At 31.7% G+C, this 25,081-nt stretch overlaps 1 protein-coding gene across 1 annotated transcript in view; it reads left to right on the top strand.

Moving 5' to 3' along the window:
* The window catches only part of SI (sucrase-isomaltase), a gene marked incomplete at both ends in the record, with an annotated part of 83,579 nt that extends 59,344 nt beyond the window's left edge, over positions 1-24,235 (top strand). Inside the window, 13 exons of the mRNA XM_081077091.1 lie at positions 382-469; positions 1,412-1,550; positions 4,865-4,998; positions 5,991-6,025; positions 6,111-6,227; positions 8,649-8,797; positions 11,241-11,325; positions 11,407-11,463; positions 12,070-12,194; positions 14,941-15,029; positions 20,897-20,946; positions 21,203-21,370; positions 24,167-24,235. Coding sequence (XP_080933217.1) covers positions 382-469; positions 1,412-1,550; positions 4,865-4,998; positions 5,991-6,025; positions 6,111-6,227; positions 8,649-8,797; positions 11,241-11,325; positions 11,407-11,463; positions 12,070-12,194; positions 14,941-15,029; positions 20,897-20,946; positions 21,203-21,370; positions 24,167-24,235 — 1,305 coding nt within the window. The remainder of the gene's footprint in view (positions 1-381; positions 470-1,411; positions 1,551-4,864; positions 4,999-5,990; positions 6,026-6,110; positions 6,228-8,648; positions 8,798-11,240; positions 11,326-11,406; positions 11,464-12,069; positions 12,195-14,940; positions 15,030-20,896; positions 20,947-21,202; positions 21,371-24,166) is intronic.
* Between the last annotated feature and the right edge of the window lie 846 nt (positions 24,236-25,081).

The raw sequence follows: 25,081 nt of genomic DNA on the forward strand, positions 1-25,081 counted from the left end.
ATTTTTTTTAAGAAATTGATACAAGGCTGGTTTTGAGGCATGAGTGTTGGAGGGAAGATGTGGGAAAACGTTCATTATTATAATTTAAGTTTGTGTGTAGAAAACTCAGAAAAAAATCATTTTTATATGTATATTATGTCTACAGAGGAAAAATAGGACATTTTATATTTGTCAAAAGAAGACATGAATTGCAAAATGATAAACACTGAGCTAAGCTAAATTCTTTAGTATCATTGATATGCCTTATATTTTTGCTTTTGAGAAAAGTGAATAATAATTATTATTATTCAAATATGCTGCTTTAATTTATTGACAATGAATTAGTTCTTTTGAGAATATATATTCTAAATTTGTTTCTGTTCTCTTTCTCTCTCTTTTAAGGATATGAATGAACCATCAAGTTTTGTACATGGAACAACTACTAATCAATGCAGAAATAAAGAGCTAAATTATCCACCTTATTTCCCAGGTACAATATTATCGTTTGCCTTTGATGTTATCATATTATTATCATTATTTATTTATTAATTAGGTTTATATACCTTATGATGTATGGAACAAGGTTTACGTTCCCAGTTCTCACTACCCAACTACATACTGTACCACATTTCAATCCATTACCAATATTATTTAATTGATTTGGGAAGAAAAATTAAGAAACATGTTTTATCTATATGAACACATTTCTAAATTTGTTTGAAACTATTTGATTTTCTTAAGAATATTCCCAGATCTGAAAATATTCACTATTCTTTATGACAAAAATAGAAAGCTTTTATGAATTTCTTTTATAAATGTTTCTTTACTAGGAAAAAAAATGAAAGAATACAAATTATTTTGGTTGTCCCTGACCTGGGAGAGAAATGTCCAGTCATTCAGTGTTTATCTTCATACTGTCATGTAGGCAGTAAAAATATAAACTATTAACATAAAATGATGGCCAATCTTTGAAAAATGCACCTTAAACTGTGAAAAAGTGAATCAAAAGGTAGTGTCAGTATAGCAATTGCCTGGCTATTAACTTCAGTGCTTTAGGTTACCTAATTATTTTTTTAAATCTGTTTAAACAGTATTTCTCATCTAAATGAATAAAAACTCCTATTGTTGATTTTTAGTAGTACATTTATTTTTCTTGTTTTTATTAATTCATGTCAATTAGTAACATTTTTTGTTACCTAATATAGTAAAAATTTTTACATATTTTTCAGTCACAATTGTAACTATGATCAATGACAATTATAGACTATTTTTCATTTGTAATTAGCAAAGACAAAGTGTACAGATGGTTAAAAAGTTAATAATGTTTTAAATCAAAAGTTAATGTTTTTGCCAAAAGACTATAGTTACATTTTATACACTTTAATGTAGATAAATTTATAATATGTTAATATTTTTCATTGGTTCTCCTTAGAACTCACAAAAAGATTTGAGGGATTACATTTCCGAACTATGTGTATGGAAACCGAGCAGATTCTAAGTGATGGATCATCAGTTTTGCATTACAATGTTCACAATCTATATGGATGGTCACAAATGAAACCTACTTATGAGTAAGCAGTATTCATAATTATCCTTTCTGACTCTCTCTTATCTTTTAGGTATTAGATTTAATGTTACCTACTTTGAGTGTCCTCTGCCAATCTTCGTAGCACTTTCCTTTCCAATGTTCTCTATAACTTATTTTGTCCTTCATGATACTTAAAATAATTGTGTTCTCGTTTCTCTCTCTCTCTCTCTCTCTCTCTCTCTCTCTCTCTCTCTCTCTCTCTCTCTCATCTGTATCACTGCTTTGAATTTCCATCCCATTTCCTAAAGAATACTGAACCATTTTATATTGTTCCCCACCTCGTACTCAGCTCATAGTAGCACAGTGCCTAACGAATAGTAGGTGCTCAATGAATAGTCTTGAATGAATAAATGAGTAAAAATATATAATTTCGTATAATTAATTAAGACATTAAAGCTTGGCTAAATCAATTATTTAAGTCCATTATTAGCAAATTAGAGTATGTGTGTATGATGTTGAGCTTCTCCAATTTTAATGACCTAATTAAACAAACTTATTTAAGGCCAAATGATAATGGAACACAGGCCATTTTTTGAATAAGAAATCTTTTTAATCACTGTCCAATAAAACTTTCTGCTATTATAGAAATGCTCTATAATTTTGGGTTGTCTAATATGGTAGCTACTAACCAAGAATATAATGACCAAAATGTGGAGGCAGCTTGGGTGTTTGTCAATGGAAGAATAGATAAAGAGGAGACAGTACATATATACAATGGAATATTGCTTGGTCATGGAAGGGAATGAGTCCTTGACATTTGTGGTGGGATGGATAGATCTGGAGGGTATGGTGCTGAGTAGAGTATGCCATACAGAGAAAGACAGATGTAGTATGATTTTGCTTATATGTGGAATCCAAAGAACAAAATTCACAAACAAACAAAGCATAAACAAACTCATAGATACAGAGAACATTTAATGATTTCCAGATGGGATGGGAGGGAGTTAGGGGTGGGTGAAAAAGAGGACAGGATTAAAAATTACAAATTGGTTGTTGAACAGTAGTCATGGGGATGTAGGGTATAGCATAAGGAATATAATTAATAATATTGTAATAATTATGTATAGTGTCAGATGGATACTAGATTTATCAGAGTGGTAGTTGGGAAGGGTTTGGGGGGAAGGGTGAAAAAGGTACACATTAAGAAGTACACATTGGTAGTTATAAAATAGTCATGGGAATATAAAGTAAAGCATAGAGAATATAGTCAATTTAATGGTAATAACTATGTATAGTGCCCAGTGAGTACTAAACTAGTCAGGGAACACTTCTCAAATTACATAAATGTCTAATCACTATGCTGTACACCTGATATTTATATGGAATAATATTGAATGCCAATTGTAACTGAAAAATTTAAAAAGGAGGGAAAAGTGAAGGGGAAAAAAGGTTCAAATTTCCAGGTATAAGACAAATAATTCAGGGGGATATAATATACAACATAGAGAATATAGTTAATACTATTGTGATAGCATGGTATGGTGTCAGATGGTTGCTAGATTTATCATGGGGATCACTTCTTTAGGTATGTATATATGTGTGTGTGTGTGTGTGTGTGTGTGTGTGTGTGTGTGTGTGTGTGTGTTGAATAATTATGGTGTATACCTCAAACTAGTATAATTACTATGTTACCTATATTTTAATAAAAAAATTAAAACAAAACAAACAAAAATGCCCAATAAGACTACTTCTGTAACACAGCATTAAGATTCTATAATCTAAATTTTCCAAAGTCAACAGGCAACAAAGGACAAACGGTCTTATGGTTGAAAGCGTTTATTAAAATTCAACTAAGTTTGTTGTGACTAAACTATTTGTAAATTTGGAATGTGTCAGAAATATTTAGAAAATCTGTAATTTTGAATTATATTTTAGTGATGACAAGTGATATCTCAAATAAGAAATATTCTTTGAAGGGTTATAGATGATATGTTTCTAAGGCAAGAAGTTAGATTTCTCTTTGAGAAAATTATTTTGGAAATGCTTCATGCAGAATTATTCTCAACCAAAAATCTAACAAGGCATGTCAGTTATTAATTTAAAGCCTCAGTAAAAATTTTGCAAAAGTAAGACATACAAAGAAAACAACCATTTAAAAATATGTATTTCTTGCATACAGACACAAAAAGAATTTGTGACAACTCTATCTTTGTAAATAATTTTATAATAGTTAAATAAATTTAATTTTGTTTACAAATTAACTAAATTTAGAATATATTTTCATGTATATTTTAAAATTCATAGTTGATTTTTGAAAATTCTCTGTATATATGAACTCATTGTTTGTTAAATGCCAGGAGATATATGTGACACATATCAAATATACTAATGTTCCTAAATCAACTGGATCTTTTATTTATAGAAAATAAAGAAATAAATATGATTATCTTCTATGACCTTTTTAAAGAGAGACGTACATGAAAGTAGGAAATTTTAAGCTAGTAAATATAATATTATTCCTGTTATTAACATTTCAATATATCATCTCATGTCTGTTTAAAACATTTTTAGTTTCCTGTAGTTTTGATTTGAGCTGTTCATTAATTCAAAAATTTCTCCAAAGAGTGAGGAAGGGAGAAAAAAAAAAAAAAAAGACCTGATTTGTAAAATCCATTCCCTTCATCTGCCTTTGAATAGATTCCATTATTGAAATAGAACATTTACTTTTATTTTTAAGACCAGAAAATCCTTGCTCTCTTTAAACTTGCCTCTATAACAGGAAGTATAATAGTAAAGATTCTCTTGAGAGTAATGCTAAGATTAAGTGTTGACAAGTTATAATTGAGAAGGGTTGGAGCAATCAATAGAGCCTAGACCTTTATTCAGGAGAACACATTTAAGTAGAATAAAATGAGTTCATTGAAAAAACTCACAAAATGATTAGTAAGTTGATTTGATAATACCATTATTTATTAACTTGTATTCATTGAACAAATAAATGTAAGTCACTTAGGTATGTTAATCTGGACGAAAAGAACGATATCCTTCATGCCTGTGAGGATTTTATAGTATACCGTGTTTCCCCGAAAATAAGCCCTAGCATGATTTTTCTGGATGACATCCCCTGAGCTTAAGTCCTAATGCATCTTTTGGAGCAAAAATTAATTTGGAACAAAAATTAACGTGGTCTCATTTTCGGAGAAACACGGTAATGAGAGAAGATTTATATAAAAATCTGTTGTAATAAGAGACAACATAGATACCATAAATTAAATCCTTTATTTAAATGAAGTGTTCATAACTAGACATATCTGAAGAAAATGTAAAGACTCATGGATTCTTCTTCATTTATATTAGTGCATTGAAGAAGGCAACTGGCAAAAGAGGAATTGTTATTTCTCGTTCCACATATCCTACTGGCGGTCAGTGGGGGGGGCATTGGCTTGGAGACAACTACGCAAAATGGGACAATTTGGAAAAATCGATCATCGGTATGTGAAAGTCACCATTTTTCATTATTCTTTTGAGTTTTCTATTAGGTATTCACTTTTGCTGGTTTTAGTTTATATACTTCAGAAGTCTATCTCAGAAATATGCTTTCGACATCGTATTTTTTGACTAGTAGAACAATGACAAGGCAATGGGTCAGAAAGCAGAATCTGGGATGCTGTGTAGAAACTAATGATATCCAAATATTTTATTTTAAGAAAATAATTTCATCCCTGTTTATCTCAGTTTCCTGGTAGGAAAGGACAGGAGCTGGAAAAGATAATATCTAGAGCTAAGAATAAAAATGGGTAGAAATTCTAGATTCTAGGAAATAAGAATCACTCATTGATGCTAAATAACGAAACACTTCAAACTAAAATTTTTAAGTTTTCTGGCAATGGTTGGATAAATAGTGAATGAGACCTAATTTTAAAGGGGAAATTGATACTTTTCTGTTGCATATCCAGTCTTAAAAATGCTTTACTATTTATATTAGGATTTGAGTAAAACAATCAATTTTTAGAAATAATCCTTTAAATGAAGAGCTGGGATATCATATGCATTCTATTTTAATGAAGTGATCATTCCTCAGTGGATTTTACTTATTAAGGATAATTCCATTTTTTTCAAATGATAAGACCTATCAGTAAACGATTACAGAGATGGTCTTTTATTATAAAACATGAAACCAAGGAAATCACTACCACTTTCTTCTCCTACTATAAGGTGTTCATAACGATTTTGTTCTATAAATATGTCATCTTGCAAGTTTCAAGAAAGCATAGAGTGTCTTATTTTTATAAATGTCCTTAACACTATAAAGTAAAAACATATGAGTATTATAAGAATAAATGGTAGAAATGCATATTAATAATCTGAAAAAATGTTTCATTGAATTAAAGGTATATTAGAAATAGAACATCTTCATAAATAAAAAAATATTAAAACATATGAAATAGCTTTCTAAGATTTCTTTCCCTATTTTATTTTTTAGGTATGATGGAATTTAGTCTCTTTGGAATATCATATGTAAGTAGCTCTATTCCTTGTATCTTCACAACTTGTAAATATTAAGAAACAAACAAAATTAACTAAATATAACAATGCATTTTAGACTGGAGCAGATATCTGTGGTTTCTTCAACAACTCAGAATATCAGCTCTGTGCCCGCTGGATGCAACTTGGAGCATTTTATCCATACTCAAGAAATCACAACGTTGCACATACTAGGGTATGTAATTGCTGCATTTACTCTCCTCCCTTTCACCCCACTAACCATAGAAGTTTTAGAATAGAATTCACCTTCCCTGACTGATATCCAGATAAATGCTTTTAACCTCTGTATATTTACTGAGGACCCCCTAAGCCCATCATTTTGAGAATTTGGGCTTAGGGGTCCTTATTTATACTTTTGGGTTCAAGACTAAGTTGGAATACTTACTGCTGTTCTATATAATTTTGGAGCAGCTAGGGGGAAAAAAAATTGCCTCTGGAACTTTTTTCCAAACTGGAACGAAATAAGATAATCAGCTGCAAACTACATAAATGGAAATGAAAGTCATTTGAAATACTAGTATCGATGCATGCAATAGGGAGATTTAAAAGACAAATGTTAAAACAATGAGTTTAGAAATTGAGGGAGGAAAAGGAAAAAGGGAATCATGAGAAGTTATTTCTTTGTAGTAACACAGCTATACACTTTATTAAATTGTCTGGAGGAAATTTTGAGTAAAAGGGGAGACAATATTAAAAATTACAGAAAAATGCAAACAATTGGACCTGATATTTCATTAAGCTTTAAGTTTTATGATACTGACTTTCAGTGAAGCACAGAAAAATTATCAAAAGCACATCATGGAAGGCTTGTAGACAGAGCTAGTCTTTAAAGGGTGAATTCTAGCCCTAATAACTGAATGGTAGAGCTCAAATGTGTTTAAGATCTTTATGCCACTCTTGGGAAATTTTAGACAGAAAAGAAGAGAGGATTTATTTTAGAAATTGCAAATGAAAATCTATATAAAGTAGGAAGGCAGCATGGGGCCATATTTTGGAAGAATTTGAAAGTTGGCAATAGAGATGTAACTTGATGGAATAGGAATATTTTAAGAGGAAAATTTGTTGTCAGTATTACAATTTAGAAAGCTATAATGTTGGGAGAGTGGGACAGGTATCAATAGAAGCCTGAACAGGGATTCATTCAATAAGTATTCATTGAGAATCTACTAGTTAATATTTTTACAAAACCCCTGTCCTACCGATGCATATAATATAGGAAGGATAAAGATAATATATAAGTATGTGTAATATATAAGTATGTGTATATATATTTATATAAAATGTCTTAAGTGACAGAAATTTATGGAGTTTCTGTTTTAGAAGGAGTCCTCAGGGAAGTCCTCTTGGATAAAGTGACGTTAGCATTAGAGCAGAGATTTGAGTGGGAGAGAGAAACCAAAGTAAATGTATGGGGAAAGAGAATTCCACTTGGTGTGGGGAACAAGTGAAAGACCCAAGATGGGAATGTGCCTGGAGTTTTTGAGAAAATGAAATGGAGGAGGGAAAGACTAACGAAGTATTTCTAAATAAAAATCTAAAGAACAGAAGCCTCAATTCAAGTTTAATTATGAGGTAATGTAATTGAATTTAGGAACTTTAGAGTTAAGTATATGCTATGTATCAACATTTTAAAACCTTAATGATATCAGTGAAGTCAATAACAACAGATCTGATCTTTGCCTTTTTCTTCTTATTTGACTTTGAAACTAGTAACAATAAGATCAGATATAGCTTAATAGTACTTGGAACATTTAATTTTTAAGATTATGCCTAGCCTAACACTACATCTACCAGTAATACAGTCATCACGTAAGCACTCTTACTCCTGAAATCTAGAAAAGTTGGAATCTTAGGGTTCTATTCCTGTTGATATCAATAAAAAACATTTCCCTGGAGTTACGTGGCAGCCTTATTTGTTCCCCTGGAACAAATTAAAACATAAAATACTAATCACTTTAACTATGAATTATTTTTAACTACTTAGTGCAACAACATTTTTTTAACAGGATTTTATTCTCTTCAGTATCAATTTTAGTCTTTTTATCTGGAGTGTATATTCTAGGACAGACTGGGGCATGTTCTTTTCTCTTGCCCAATGTTCATTAGGTCTCCTTCTATACTATTAATTCTTTGTTACCATAATTTATTCATTTTTTTCATGAGAACACACAATGTAATGTACAGGGTTACCATGATGGGCTCTGCATGTCTCTGTTTATTTCAATCCACTTTTGTGTAGCATTTCATTTCTCTCCTAGACTTTTTGCCCCTACACTGAGTATCATCATAGTTGACAATGTATTTGTCACCTATTCAAATGTGAACTGCTTTTTGCATGTAATCACTTAAACTAAATTAAGCCATGGGTTTAGCTTACATATTTTTTTAATTAATGTGTTAATATTATTCTCTCTCTCTCCCTCTCTCCATTCTATTAAATAGAAAGATTGTTGCATAAGATTTTTCTGAAGATAGTTTACAGCACATGACAGTGAATTAATATTATTTCTTACTTTGTATTCTCCAAATACATAACTGAAAATTATGATTTAAACTAAGAAAAAGTTTATGTCTATTTCAACTTGCTTTGTTTCAGAGACAAGATCCTGTTTCCTGGAATCAAACTTTTTCTGAAATGTCAAAGAACGTTCTTAATATTAGATATACTTTATTGCCTTACTTCTATACACAGATGCATGAAATTCATGCTCATGGTGGCACTGTTATTCGACCTCTTTTGCATGAGTAAGTACATTTTTTTTCAACACAGATAGCTTACGTTTAATTTATTCAATAATGTCTATTATACAATATACATGATTTTATTTTATTTATATTTACAATACACAATATTTTTAATTGGAAATTTTCGTTATTTTAATATACAAGGTATGATCAAGAGATATAGTGGATGTTTAAATTTAAAAAATGTATTATAGCAGAAGACACATTGCCATTAATAACTCAAAATACTCCTCCTCACTTTGAACAGATATATCCCTTCGTTCTTACCACTTTCTGAAGCAGTCTGGAAGTCCTCTTTCGTGAGTGTCTTTACTTCAGCCTCCATCAGGACAGTGCTCCATGTCACATATTGCTTCTGGCAATTTCTGTCAAACACAAAAATTTTGTCTGTCCTCATCCACTTTATTCACCGGATCAGGCACCATGCAACTTCTGGCTCTTCCCCAAAGTCAAAATGACCGTGAAATGTAAACGTTTTTAATTGATGCAGGACATCAAGGCAGCCAGAACAGCACAGCTAAGGACATATATGAAAGAGGACTTCCAGAACTGCTTCAGAAAGTGGCAAGAATGATGGGCTAAGTGTATTCGAAGTGAGGAAGAGTATTTTGAGGGTAATTAACGGCAATGTGTCTTTATTGTAATTTTTTTTATTTAAACATTCACCATATTTTTCAATCGTACCTCATACCATTTGGGCTAACTAACATTTTCATAAATAAATATTCTAATAAACATACTAACATATGCCATTAAAATGAAACACAGTAATCAGTTATTAAAAAGTAATTATTCTCCTTAGGAATTACTACTGTATACCAGGTATTTTTCTAGATGATTTACATAGAGTATTTTTGAAAAGTTTTCAACATAGTAATATTATCTCCATGTTATGATTTAATTAACTGAAGTTTACAACAATTAAGCAAATCTACCATATATAAATTCCTAACTGAAGACCTTTTCACCTCTTCCTGGATGTGTGCTAATGGGGTACTCTAGAAAAGTTCTAACATTCTCCGTAGAAAATTGTTTTGGATTTACTTTTTAAAGCTCAAGCAGACATATAGCCAAATCTTAAAATTCTGTTGTATGGAAAATAGTTGCAAAAGTTGTATCCTATTTTATGTTTAAGACAAGTACAAGCTGATTCTTATTGTGGATGTTAAAAAAAAAAAAAAACAAAACAAAGCACGATTCAAACAAAAATACAACACCACCAAAAAAAACCACACTTTGAAATAATCATAGTAAACCTACCTTTTTGTGTACTCTGTATTACCAGAGTAATTAAATAAAGTGACTTGTTGTATTGCACTATTGGTAAACCAGTAAAAAGTACACAGCATATATTTACTCAAATGAAATAGTAGTACCCAAAGTAAAATTACCAATGTAATAAATTGATCAGTATTCCTTCTGTTCTAATAATAGGATTAAAGATTCAGCTTTCTAAAAAAAGAGATTTAAAAAGAAAACTTATTCCTAGGTTGAAATTATCCTCTTTAGTTGCTTTATTAAACCATAATTTCATCTTTATTTCTGGTAACATTTCATTAATCTCTTACCTCTTTCATTTCCAGACACTCCACCTTTGTTATCTCCCTGTAAAATTCCTAGAACAGTTAGATTGTAGCTCTGGACTGAGACCTAAACTAGAAACCTTATTGTTAACTATGCAGACTCTTGTTCTATTGAGAATGCCTGGGGGAAATTCATGGAAGAGTAGACCCAGCAGTATGTCTTGGCATTAATCGTAGTTTATAGTAAACAAACCAACACAAAAACAAAAGAACAAACACAGATATTCCATTTTAATTGGAGAAAAAATGCAGACATTTAATAGTGTCTAGTCTCAAACCATAAAAAATAATTTATTTTTTCCTGCCATTTATATCTCAAACTCAGAAATCTATTAACATATGGAAGAACATTTAAGGATGTGTAAGTCTACTATTCATGAGCTGTAATTTAAGTAGGAGAGGGAAACTTTTTTTTTTTTTGGTAGAATTTTTATTATTTATTATTGAGGTAACATTAGCAAACTCTTTTTAAAGTTACTGAATCAACGTGTTTACAGCATGCTTGTCTCACATTTCTCTTCCAGGGTGTTTATAATTTTTATTTTCTACTTTGTTGGTCTTCTACAAATCACAGTTAATATTTGTGCCTCTATGAGTTCTCTTCAGAAATGATTTCTCATTCATTTGGTCTTACACGTTTATTACAATTGTCTGCATTTTGTTGGGGAGTTTACTCAGAGAGCATTGTACTGCACAGTGAATTACAAATCATAGAATTGTTTTTGATTTTTTTTGTAGATTGATTTTCATTTCAATCCACAAAAGTCCATATTCCAAAATATGGTTTAAATGCTTATTTTATGGTATTCAGAAGAGATAAAGTGCTTTTTAAAAAAATTATTTGTAAATATTTTGTCAAGGTTCTATAATGAGAAGCCAACCTGGAATATATTCAAACAGTTCTTGTGGGGCCCGGCATTTTTGGTTACTCCTGTATTGGAACCTGTAAGTTCAACCACATATTTTTGTTCACAAAATAATTTTTCCCTAACTTATGTTTTTAATGACTATATCTTTAAATTCCAGGATACTAACTTTGTAGAAGGCTACGTCCCTAATACTCGGTGGTTTGATTACCATACGGTAAGTAATTAAGGAATTCCGGGGAATTAACTAAACAGAAATGGGTAACAATTTGATCCAAACTTTTTCATTAATGACATATTTGGTTTATTTCTCACTTAAAAAGAGTAAGATTTTTTTTTTTTTGCTAATTATAGCTGCACAAATCAACACACAGTGAAAGATAATTAATTTATTCTGCCATAGTTTGTTATGTAGTCATTGATTTACTTCACCAAGTAGGCATGGAAAGTACACATTGTAAAGCAAAAGGTCATTACCCTTTATTGGATATACAAAGTAATCATTAAAGATAATGCAGTCCTTCCAATAATAATGTATGTGGCAAGTCAGGAATAGCTTTCATGACCTTTCCAAAACCCACACATTTTCTGGAATGTAAGCACCACAAAAACAAGTAGTGGTAAATTACTTTCAAAGCTATCAATAAACTAAGGACTAAGTATATGCTTTGAACAACATGATTTTCTGAACAAACGTTTGTGTCTGTTTTAAAATTGAAAGTGTGTCATTTAATTTTATAAATATGTCCCGTCAAGTATCAATATTGCTGATGATTATACTTCTTGCTGCTTTTGTTCCTCCTTCCAACCCTTTCATTTCCAGGGCCAAGATATTGGTGTGAGAGGAGACTTTAATACATTTGAAGCTCCTTTAGATAAAATAAACCTACATGTCCGTGGTGGTTACATCCTACCATGTCAAGAGCCTGCTCAAAACACATTTCACAGGTAAGTGAAGTGTTTACAGAGCTTAGATTAAGTTTTAAGGTATATCACCTACAGTTGTCAAGTACTAAAAAGAATCTGTGATTCTACCCTACTTCCAAGCTTACAAGTTAGCCTGCCAGTTTCATGGATGCTGTATCAAAAGAAATGAACTTTCTTTCACATGGCATATCCAAAATTGTGACTTTTATGTTTGCTTCAGTTTTCCCTGTCCCTCAAGTCCCATGAGGGTGACATGGAGTTTCCAAGGCAGATTCTACACATCCAGGAGGTTTGTGTCAACAGCTATGGAACTCCAAGCTTAGGGAAACTCAGTTTTTTATAGTGGGCTATCAGCAAACTTGTCCATTCTTTGCTTTGAAGGGAGACATTATCTTTATTATACTAGACGATTTTTTTAAATTAATTAAGGAAACACTGCTCTGTCTTCCAATACTGTTTAATTTAAAAACATCCTTTGAAGGATAGTTCAGAAGAAAAACTGTCAGTGCTTCTGTATGTAAGATATACAGAAACTTGAGAGACTCATGGAAATTTATCTTCAAACATGATATTCCTTCTTATAGTAAGAAAGTTTAATGGACTAATATGCCAACTAAAACTCAATGACCTCTGTTTAAATATGCAAAGGTATTGATTAATGAATTTCTTATATTTTGAGTGATTGCCTTACCTAAGTCCTCATTGCTTTCTCTGCCTCTGACATATGGAGAGAAGTATTATTTACTTTATGAAAACAATTTTTAAATGAACATTTTTAAAACTTTACGCACATATTGCTTAGAGGACTTCTCTTTCCTTCCATCTTTTCTGCTCCCCCTTTTCTGCCTGTCTCTATCAGTCCTGTGAAATATCCCCTGCCTCACTTTAGTCTATGAAAATGTATCCATTTGTATCATTACTCCTTCACTCTGCTAAATCCACTGCTACCCACCGAAGAACCAAACATGTTCCTTAGTAGCCTTGTCTTATATAAAGATGGCTGATAACTCAAATTTTCTATCCATTACCATTCATAACTGATTATCTGTTTAAGACCCTCTCTTCTTTGCCCCAGAATACTCTATCTGATATTCTCTTCTCTCTCTTTCAGCAATATCTCCGATCAATCAGGGATACTGGGTCCACTATGTCTCCTGTGACTGATGTAAGAGTGAATCTCTTATACCAGCCACAGAGTCTCCATTTCCACTCCCTAAATTCCTGGCTTAGGCATTCAGATTCTAGAAGACTTAGTCTCTCTTCCTCTTCTCTTCTTATGCTGTATCCACTCTCTTGGTGATATTTAGGCTGACAACCTTAGTTAGCGTCAATAGTCTCTTTCTTTTTTCTGGAACTCTGCAGATCCATGTCTGTCAATATTCTACCCTGGTATCAATTAAAGATGAGGAAAATTGGAGGGGACCATTCATAGGTTGTTCCTTGAAGAATCCTTTTGTTATGAGAGAGGAGTGTGTGTGTGTGTGTGTGTGTGTGTGTGTGTGTGTGTGTGTGTGTGTCTGTAGGAGGTAAAGGAAATAGGATATTGGATTTAGCTGTATATAACAGAAGGTGCCAAAAAATGTATACACATTTTAGGAAAGGAACACTGTATTCAAATTGTAATACTCAATATATACTGATAAGAAAAGGTGAACACAAGCCACGTTTGACTTCTACAATTACAAGAAGTGCTCAAAGTGGTTACCATAAGCATCCAGATACTTCTGATTATGGTGAATTACTACTTGAGCAACGTTGACCAAAGTGGCCACTTGTATACATTTTTTGGCACCCCCATTATGTGTGTGTGTGTGTGTGTGTGTGTGGTAGAATGCAAGTTGTGAAATTGTTTTTAATTTCAGGTTTTAAATATGTTGGAAAATTGTAGATTAAACCAGATTTTTAATGTTGCTAATAAGGTATACTTATCTTTTACCCTAGTAAACTGAACTGAAATGCACACACACACACACACACACACACACACACACATATATATATTCATGCTAAAATATGCGAACATCTTTACATGAAAAATACAAGTTGCTATGAAGATATAAAGTATATATTCTGGATATTGTAGGAGACTTCCAAAGTAGCACATACAGCCGTCACCATTTGTGATTAGAAAAGGCAAATACTTAAGCATAATTTGTCTAAGAAATCCTTCCTTAGCAATATGAAGCTGTCAAACCACCTCACTTGTACAGTGAGCATGAAATCAGATATTTAGTTCCCAGACAAGTCTATATAGTCATAGGCTTGAGAGATATCACCCATTCCAAAGATAGGACTTACAACTTGCTGATCACTCTCCATATTCTTACTAACAATTGCCAATGATAATTCTGTGGCTTACATATGGAAATGTGAGGAAGGCTTAGACATGAGAGATAAAAAACGCTGTTAAAATAGTTTCATTTTTAATGGTTAAGGATTAACAGAAATAATAAATATATGAATAAACTTCATATGGTTTTAGTTATTACAAATGAGGCCACTTCTGATTTATTATAGTAGGTGAACCCTTGAGATCAAAGGACATACATGATATTTTTATTAAATATAGCAAGGATTTTCTGGTTTATATCATTCCATTAAATCATGAGAAAAAGGAAAGGGCTTTATTTTTTTGTCTAAAACAGTTTACCATCTCCTTAATTGATATTCTTACTTGTGTTCCCTCATATACTTACATAGATGTCATATCATAACAAGACATATGCTATTCTGTAAACGTCAATAAAATGATATTTCTCCCTTATAGTCGACAAAATTACATGAAGCTCATTGTTGCTGCAGATGACAAACAGATGGCACAAGGAACTCTGTTCTGGGATGATGGAGAGACTATAGGTGAGTGTTCCATTTAGCAGATAAATGTAATTGATAACATACATATTATAACATTACTTTTATGTTACCTATTATTGTACTTTGGAAGCTAAATAAAAATCTAATAATATTATTTAAAGCTAAAACAGTTTAATAAATAGTTGAAACTTTAAAAATAGTATTACAAATATTGAAAGACTTTCTTCTTATTCTAAATATTGTTAATCTCTAGGGTAAATGTCTGGTTAACTGGGAGAGTTGGGTAGGGTAGGATTGTATATTGATAATTTTTGTACTCCCAGAAGCTAGCCCAGTGTTGTTCATATAATAGACATTCAATATGTGCGTGGTCAACTAGGCTGAAAGCCTATGTTTCCTGCATGCATAGTGACCCATAACAATGCCTCTAAAGCATACGATAGTCCAGAAACAAAACTCAGGTTTGTTTGACTACTAAATGTGTATCGCTTTTGCACCATTGTGTGTTTGGTTTTTTGTTTTTAATATATAGCATTTTTGATTAAAAAATTCAGGATTTAAAATTAATTCTATATTTACTATTTACTCCATGGTTGTTCCTGAAGACCAGACTGAACAGCTAAACTTTTAGCAGCATGTGCTATGCTGACCCTTGTTATTAGAATCACCTAAGGTAATTTGTAAAGAAGGCAGACTCTAAGGCCCATCCAAATTCCATTAATTTGGGAAGAGGTCCAGGACTCTGTCTTTGAGTAAAATGTCCCAAAGTGGTTATTATGCTATTAAGTAAATACTGGTGGAGGATTAGGTTTGCAGTGCCAGCTCTGCTAGATGAGAGTTTTGAACATTCTCTTGATACAAACCTTAGTCATAAAACTAACATCTGTGTGAAATTGAAGTTCTCATGGGGCAGTTCAGTGCAATTTAAATAAATTATGCACATATGAGAAACTTTTAATTAATAGCCAAGGCATGTATCTTTCATGTTTTCAAGTAAATCATAGTTAAATGGTCTGCAACCATAACAAATAAGAATCTATTAGTAAATAAAGTATATCAGGAAGTTGACATAAAAATCACATGGTAGTAATAAGCAAGACTCTTAAACAAACAAACAAAAAAAACCTCTTCCTAGCAATCTGTGATTTAGAAGTAGAAAAATCAGTTCGTTATAATGCTATGGTTTTAGAGCTCTCACCTTCATTATTAACACATTAGCTGAGATCCTACTGAGTTTGCAGCCTTTCTTTTCTACCCGGGCCCAGCAAAATGGACTTTGAATTTTCTACAGTTTCCCAGTACTGGAAAGTTGAGGTATGCACAATTTGCATCCTTGTCTTGGGACCCTTGAATCTTACTATGGAACAAATTGAGTAAATTCATTCTAACAGCAAGGAAGACAAAGCTTATTTTAGAATTATTTACTCCAGGTCTTCCTAATAAACTATATGGATGAAGGGACTTGGTATGGCCTTTACCCCATTGAAGTTTCATGCTACATTTTTTTTCTTTTTATTACTGGAAAAAAAAACAACATAATTCAGATATTTCTCTATGTCTTCATCCAACAAACCAAATGGTTCTAGACAATTATATCTACTTTTTTTATTATATTTTATAATCTCACTACATTTGTTATAATTCAATATAAAGATTTCAAAAAATCCCCTGTAATTTCTTCAGTAAACAGCAACAATATACAAGACATGCTTAGTTTATAGATGTCTTATATTAGAATCTCCAAAATTTTTTTTGGTCACAGCAAGCTTGCTAATCTAGTTGCTAACTACACTCAAATTTTATGGAATATTATTATTTGCTGACATAGTCTTCTTTTTAAGAAAATCAAAGATAAATCAAAATAAACTTATTTTGAAACTTGTGTACATTAAGTAAATTTTTAACCATTATAGCTAGTAAATTCATATAGCTTAGTAAAACGTTAATTTGTCCTTCTTATATGAATGAAATAGACATATGTGTACCCTTTACTAAAATCATATATGGTATCTTTCCCTTATTGATGAAAAACAACAAAACTGCTCATAATCTCCTAATAGCTGCCATTTTTGCCATAATGTTTAACTTATTATTCTATACTTTAAAAATGGTCCTTAAGAACTGAGCTTATAATTCTATATTTAAAATTTAAGACTAAATTTTATGTGCACATTAAATAAAGCATGCACAGCTGTCCTTGGTTTGCAGCATAGCTTCTCCCAGGCACCTCCAAATCCAGCACAGGTAGCTATCAACCACACATCACTTCGGAGCTCTTTCCAGGTGGGCCCAGGTAGTGGCTGACCTAGGCCTGCACTAGAGCCCACCAAGAGGCCTCAGGACCAACATATTCCATGGCACCACCAACACCAGAGCACCACCCAATTAACTTCATAAATGACAAACCCAAAGGCTGCACTCGGCAAGCACCAGAGCACCACTAAAGTAAATCCTGCTCCATGGAAACAGACCCTGCACAACAGCTGCTTCACTGTAGTCATGGCTAGTCCTTACAGGCAGTCAGCCTGAGGATCAATCCCACCCACTGACATTCCAACAGCAGTCAAGGTCAACTACAACAGGACGGCACAAACAACACACACAAGTGACAACCCTGGAACCTCCGGCTCAGATGACCAGGTAGTCTGCACCACTGGACCCCAGGACACATACTACATAAGACTACCCTGCCAAAACATGGAGATGTATTATTTCTAATATATAGAAACAAGTACAGGGAGGCAGCCATAATAAGGAAACAAAGAGACATGTCTCAGATGAAAAACAAGACAAAACAAAAAACAGGACAGAATTCTAGAAAAAGAACTAAAAAGAGAAAGAAAAAAGCAAAACAACAAAAAATGGAGGGATGCAATCTACCAGATACAGAGTTCAAAATATTGGTTATAAGGAAGCTCAATGAACTTAGGGGAAGAATAGATGAACTCAGTGAGAACTTACACAAAGAGATAGAAACCATAAAAAAAGAATATATTACATGAAATCAACAGATTAGATGAAGCAGAGAATCAATCAATGATTTGGAAGACAAAGTAGTGGAAAAAACTCAATCTGGACAGAAAAAATAAGCCCCCAAAATTAGGATTGTTAAGGGACCTCTGGGATAACAATAAGTGTAACAACATTTGCATCACATGGGTACCAGAAGGAGAAGAGAAAGACCAAGGAATTGAAAACATATTTAAAGAAATAATAACTGAAAACTTTTCTAACCTGGAGAATGATATAGATATGTAAGTCCATGTAGTGCAGAGTCCCAAACAAGATGAACCCAAGGAGGCCACACCAAGGTACATGGTCATTAAACTGCCAAAGATTAAAGGCAAAGAGAGAATCTTAAAAGTAGCAAGAGAAAAGAATTTTGTTATGTACAAGGGAGCTCCCATAAGACTGTCAGCTGATTTCTCAACAAAAACTTTACAGCTAGAAGGGACTGGCATGAAATAAAGTGATGAAAAGCAAGGATTTACACCAAGATTACTCTATCCAGCAAAGCTTTCATTTAGAGTTGAAGGACAGATAATGAGCTTTGCAGACAAAAATAAGCTAAAGTTCATCACCACCAAACCAGTATTTCGAGGAATCTTAGAACGACTTATTTAAGATGGAAAAAAATAGGCAAAAAATATGAATAGTAAAATGGCAATAACTGTATACCTATCAATAATTACTTTAAATCTAAAGGGATTGATACTCCAATCAAAAGACATGGGATGGCTAAATGGAGAAGAAAGCAAGACCCTTAACATATACTGCCTACAAGAGACTCACTTCAGATTGAAAGGCACACACAGATTGAAAGGAAAGGGACGGAAAAAGATATTTCATGAAAATGCAAATACATAAAAAAAACAGTAATAAAGCTGGGATAGCAATACTTACATTAGACAAAATAGACGTTAAAACAAAGACTAACAAGAGACAAAGGCGTTTCATATACAATAGCCTAGGAAGCAACCTAAGTGTCCATCAGTAAATAATTGGATAAAGAGGGGGTGGTATACACACACACACACACACACACACACACACACACACACACAATGGAATATTACTGGGCCATTAAAAATGTACTATTTATAACAGTATGGATGGACCTAGAAGGTATTATACTCAGTGAAATAAGTCAGTAAGAGAAAGACAGATACTGTATGATTTCACTTACATGTGGAATCTAAAAAACAAAATAAATTAACAGTCAAAACAGAAACAAACTCATAGATAAAGAGAAAAAACTGATGGTAGCCAAATGGGGTAGGGGGTTAGGGAAATGGGTGAAAAAGGTAAAGGCATTAAGAAGTACACACGGGCAGTTACAAAATAGTCATGGGGATATAAAGTAGTATAGCATAGGGAATATAGTCGATAATATTGTAAAAACTATGTAGGATGCCACTTGGGTACTATACTTATTGGGGGCTCACTTACTAAGTTATATAAATATCTAACCACTGTGCTGTATACCTGAAACTAATATAATGTTGAATATCAACTGTAATTGAAAGAAACAGTTAAAAAAATCCATAATGCATTAGTATAAAAAGAAAAAAAACGTTTTAGACAGAATATTATTTAATTTCGGTATAAGCAAATTTAATCTCAAATTAAGCAATTTTTCATGGGATTACTGAGTAAAATGGTGGCATGTATAAGTTGAAAAGGGAATTAAAATGCATTTTTTTTAATGTATCCTAACACTTGTTTCGATCATGCATTTGACTCTACTTTTGCCTTTCTGTCATATATTCATTTGGTTTTACATAGGAACACAATGTCAGAAGTGAAGGAAAACTGGACTTGATTCCAGACCTTGATAATGCAGATGTTCCCTGACTTAATAATGGTTCCATTTAGGATTTTTTCGACTGTGCAATGGTGCAAAAGCGATACACATTCAGTGGAAACCACACTTTGAATATTGATGATTTCCTGGGTTAGTGATAGGCTGCACGATTCCCTCCTGATGCTGGGCAGCAGCAGCGAGCCACAGCATCATGACGGTGAACAGCCGATTCTCTGTTGCATACTGTGTTGCCAGTATTTTTGTAATATTGTGTTTTGTGTTTTCTGTATTCAATAAATTCCAATATTTAACACTTTATTGCAAAAATAAGCTTTGTGTTGGATGATTTTGCCCAATTGTAGGCTAACATAAGTATTCTGAGCATATTTAAGGTAGGCTAGGCTAAGCTGTGATATTTATAGTTTAGGTGTATTAAATGCATTTTCTTTTTCTTTTTCTTTTTCTTTTTCTTTTTTTTTGCATTTTCGACTTACTATATTTTCAACTTCTGATGGGTCTATTAGGACACAACCTCATCATAAGTCAAGGAACATCTGTAATTAGTTGTTTCACTTTTGGCTACTTATTTAATCTCTCGAGACTCACTTTCCTTTCCTTTTCTATGCAGTTGGAGTAATAATAATACATATTTCAGAGTAGTGTGATAAAGTACTTAAAGTTTGACAAATAATAAGCACTTAATACATTATCGCTGTGAGATTGTTTTGTAAACTAATTTTAAATATAGTAAGATTATATTTTATATAAAGATATGGATATAAACACTATGCTTTATCAGTTTTAATACGGGTGACCTGTCATAATCTCTAAATTGCATATTTTTCTCAAATCACATTGAAATATGTTGCCAACATGTTCATTTTCCTTTATAAGCATTATTTCATTGTCTACTGTGTCCTTCTAGAACGCTCTCTGGTGTTTCATTTTTCGTGTTTGAACAAGTTAAATACACTTAGAGAAAAATTAGATATGCATTGTTTGTTTTGGTACCCTTTATAATGGGAAAGAGCAGTAAAGTATACTAATATTTATTATTGTTCTTCTTTGGAAATATAAATATGTCACTTATGTTTTTTCTCTACAGACACCTATGAGAGAGACTTATATTTCTTGGTACAATTTAATTTAAACAAGGTATGTATTAATATCAGATCATTTATATGCTATTGTGTTAAATAATAGTTGAAGTTTATGCCATGTTTTATGTTTGTTTTGTATTTACATATTTTATATTTAGTTTTAAAATAACTCATGAATAAACAATTTGATGCACTATGAAATATTTTGCTTATCAGATATGTATATATACACACATATATATATATAATTTTTTTAAAGATTTAATTACTTTTTTAAATGAAGGATTTAAAGTATTTATTTGTCTTTGTAGACCACTTTGACAAGCACTATATTGAAATATACTGCCCTAAACACAAATGAAATGAGGCTTGGATTCATCCATATATGGGGAATAGAAACAAATTCTGTTAATAAGGTTAATCTCATATATGATGGAAAGGAAGAATCACTTAAATTTACTCCAGAACCAGACAAGAAGGTAAGTGACATTAGAAAATATTTTTTAATGGAGCTATTCAAACTGTCTACATAGATACATTTTATTTCTCATCACTAAAGAAAAGTAGTCAACTATAACCTTTCTCGTTTATTTTCATTAAACTTTCATATCTATTTCCATATTATCATCTTTGGTAATCTCTCATACAAAGCAAGCTAATGGCACCCATTTTAAAATTGTCTTGACATAATTAAAGCAAGATTAAATTTACCTTCAACCTCTAATCATTGTCATCTCTATATGGTAAAGTGCCTCAAAATTTATTTACTTTTTAATAAAGTGTCTGCATTTCAACTATTATTATATCTTAGATAAAATATATTTGAAAAGCCTTGCAACATTAATAGATTTGTCTATTAGCACTCATGAATAATTTGATATACAGGTGTATGAGGATATAATTCACAGATTAAACAAGGAATCAGAATTCTTATGTTAAAGTCCCATGGCTGCCAGTAATTACTTTTTTCTTTGAACTAATAATTTTAGGTATTCTTTTTCTTTCCAAGTAAATAATAATATGCAAGTAAACAATCTCTTAAACTCCATCCAATCCTAAATTCTGTGAATCTATGTACTGTAAAGGTAGATTTCAAAAAACGTGTTCTAGAAACCAGCTGTTATAATTGTTTGGTCCAAGTTTAAGGCTACGTCTCCACTGCTAAAACTGTATGAGTGTGTGCGCACTTACTTGTTTGTGTTTAAAATTGAATGGAAACAACTAGCTATTAATCAAACAATCACTGAAAATGAATTTAACTTACACAGTAGCTATTTGTTAGCCTGACTTCAGCTAAAAATGTAACAATTGTGTCTTGGACACTGTCTTAGGTCCTTATAGACTTTATGGGATGTGATAGTTGAACATCACCTGAGGGGTCATTTTATCCAATTGAAACTTAACATCTGTCCTATTGTTACTGCTGTTTTATAGTCAAGTGGGATTTCCCCTTTAATGTGGAACTGTCTTAATTATTACTTTGACATTAAAATACTTTTATTTCTTTAAATGATATCAAGGTTGGGATATTAGAGTTTTGTATATTTAATGCCCTTCCTTGCTAAAATAAATGTTGATAACTAGAGCCACATCCTCATTTTTCTTCTCTTTAAAATTTTACTGGTTTTTAAAATTCCAGTATAAGTGAATCACTGATTTAGTCCAGTGATCTCATGGCAGACCAGAAACAGTCTTTGAAAAGAAAAATTAATTCCCCAGGATTAGTCAAGGGTTACAAATCACAATTAGAAATCAGTTTTGTTGAACTACCTGTATTCAGCAGATTGAAAAAGCATGTTTGCCTTATATATTTTCTTACTCTTTATTTGCTACTACAATGGTAAAAACTAAAGCTCATAATTTTTACTAAAAATAAACTGAATACAGTCAGTTGAACAGTGTTAAATATTTTAACATATCAAGTATTATTGCAAATTCAGTTTGACCAAATACTTGGTATAAAAACACACCATTTATAAATAAAAGTTCATTCCACTGCTTGCAAACACATTCACAAAGAATTTTAAGTATTAAGATAAAAATTTTTATAATGTTTTATTACCTCAGTGAGTCCAAAATAACATATTAACTTTACTAACAGTGGAGTGGCTCCTTCTAAGTATATTTAAATAAAACAAATTTTTATGAGAAGCTACTGTTTTCCAATTTTATAGATATATGAGAATAGGAGAAAGTGGTCAGTTTCTCTACCTGATTGTCCTTCTCTATGGGTGTTGGAATTATATGCAAAGGATGATTTAATTGCTCTGTCAGTACAAGTTTTAAAACATTTTCCTAGCAGCAGTTGTACTTACTTGCCTTTTGTCCTGGTATTAAAAGCTTTGTGATGATCTTACTATTTTTCACATATATATATATATATATATATATATATATATATATATATATATATATATATATGAAAAAAATGGTTAGATTTTGGTATAAGATGAATCAGTTTCAAACCAAACTAATGGATATTAAGAAAATCATTGAAGTTTAACCTTTCAAACTCTTCTATAAAATGTGGAAAATAAGTAATAAGATGCTGTGTTTCAGTGAAGAATACATTTTATAAAGCTCCTAGGAGAGTGTCTGGTACTCAGTAAGTAGTGAAGGCATGTTAATTTTCTTTATCTTGCATATTTGATTGAATCCAAACTTTCTGAGCTAAGGCACAGAGAATATTGGAGAAAAAGAAGCAATGGTAAGGTCTAATGAGATCATCACATAAAACTATTACAGGTGATTGACTGCAGCTTCTCAGTTGGTCACCTCCAAAAATATTTCCTATATGGTCTGATTGAAATTCTGTCCAGTGAGAGAAAGTGACACATCCAAAGTTGGTATCATTGATAACAAATTCAGCATCCCATAATCTTTTGACATTGACATAAAGAGAAACATATTTCTAATCTAAATTTGTGTGTGTATGACTGGATAATATTTCAAAGTGGGAAGTATAGAGATTTATACAATGCAATTATGATTAACTCCATATGTAGGACTCATGGAGAAAGTAAACAACAAATCAATATAATTGTTAATAGTCTTAGTTGTTCACTGTCTTTTGAGAACCATTCCACTTCTCTAGGATTTATTTTCATCATCTGTATAATGGGTTAATTGGGTGAGATTATCGCTAAAATAGTTGTGAACTCTGCAAGAAAAACAGAGTATATCTTGTTTACTTAGAGAACATTTATTTATGGAAACAGTCTTTATTGAAAATTGTTTCTGATTAAATAATTAATTGCCATTTTACTTATTTTTAGATTTTAAATATTGATCTGACATTGATAAATGTTACTCTCGATAAACCAATAGAGATCAACTGGTCATGAAGATTACCATCAATCCTGTTGCCAAAAGGAAATTAACATCTGGATTTAAGTTTCACCATACTTATAATGTTTTCTCTACATTGGTTTTATAATTGTATAAAATATGATTTTCATGACATCTATCTAAAGTTATTGCATAGTGTACATCAAAATGAATACTAATTTTATTATATTATTGTGGTCTGGATTCATTTTCTTAAACATATATAGTAGGGTTAAATAGTTCGAATTACCCTTGTTAAGTATCAGATAAAAGTGTAAATTAGTTACTAAATATATGTGAAACTAAGATATAATTAAAACAAGTGATTTTTTTAATTAAGTGAAATTTTTGTGTAATTGTATGCAATATTTTCTTCAGTTTAGTAGATTTGTTATGTACCAATAGTTATCATCAGATTTAATTATTTCTTAGTATGCATATTTAATTAGGAAGCAGAAAATAAGATGTATATAAGCATACAACATAAATTTTCTCTTTATTTTCTAAAATGAAATTGTGTTATTTTGCGTTACTATAACATTATGCTGTAATTACCATAGACTGAGTGGCTTAAACAACAGACATTTATTTTTCACAATTCTGGAGGCTGGAAAGTTCAAGATCAAGGAGCTGACACATTGGGTATCTGGTGAAGGCCCTCTTCCTGGTTTACAGATGGCCATATTCTTATTGTGTCTTCATATGGTGGAGAGCAGAGAGAAAGGGCATGAGCTTTCTGGTGTCTCTCTTATAAGGGCACTAATGCCATTCATAAGGGCTCCATCTTCATGACCTAATTAATTCCCAAAGGTGTCATTTCCAATCCAAATACTATTACATTGGGGATTAGAATTTTAAACATG

The sequence above is a fragment of the Rhinolophus hipposideros genome (genome assembly GCF_964194185.1).
Source record: "Rhinolophus hipposideros genome assembly, chromosome: 2".
In the NCBI taxonomy this organism is placed as follows: Eukaryota; Metazoa; Chordata; class Mammalia; order Chiroptera; family Rhinolophidae; genus Rhinolophus; species Rhinolophus hipposideros.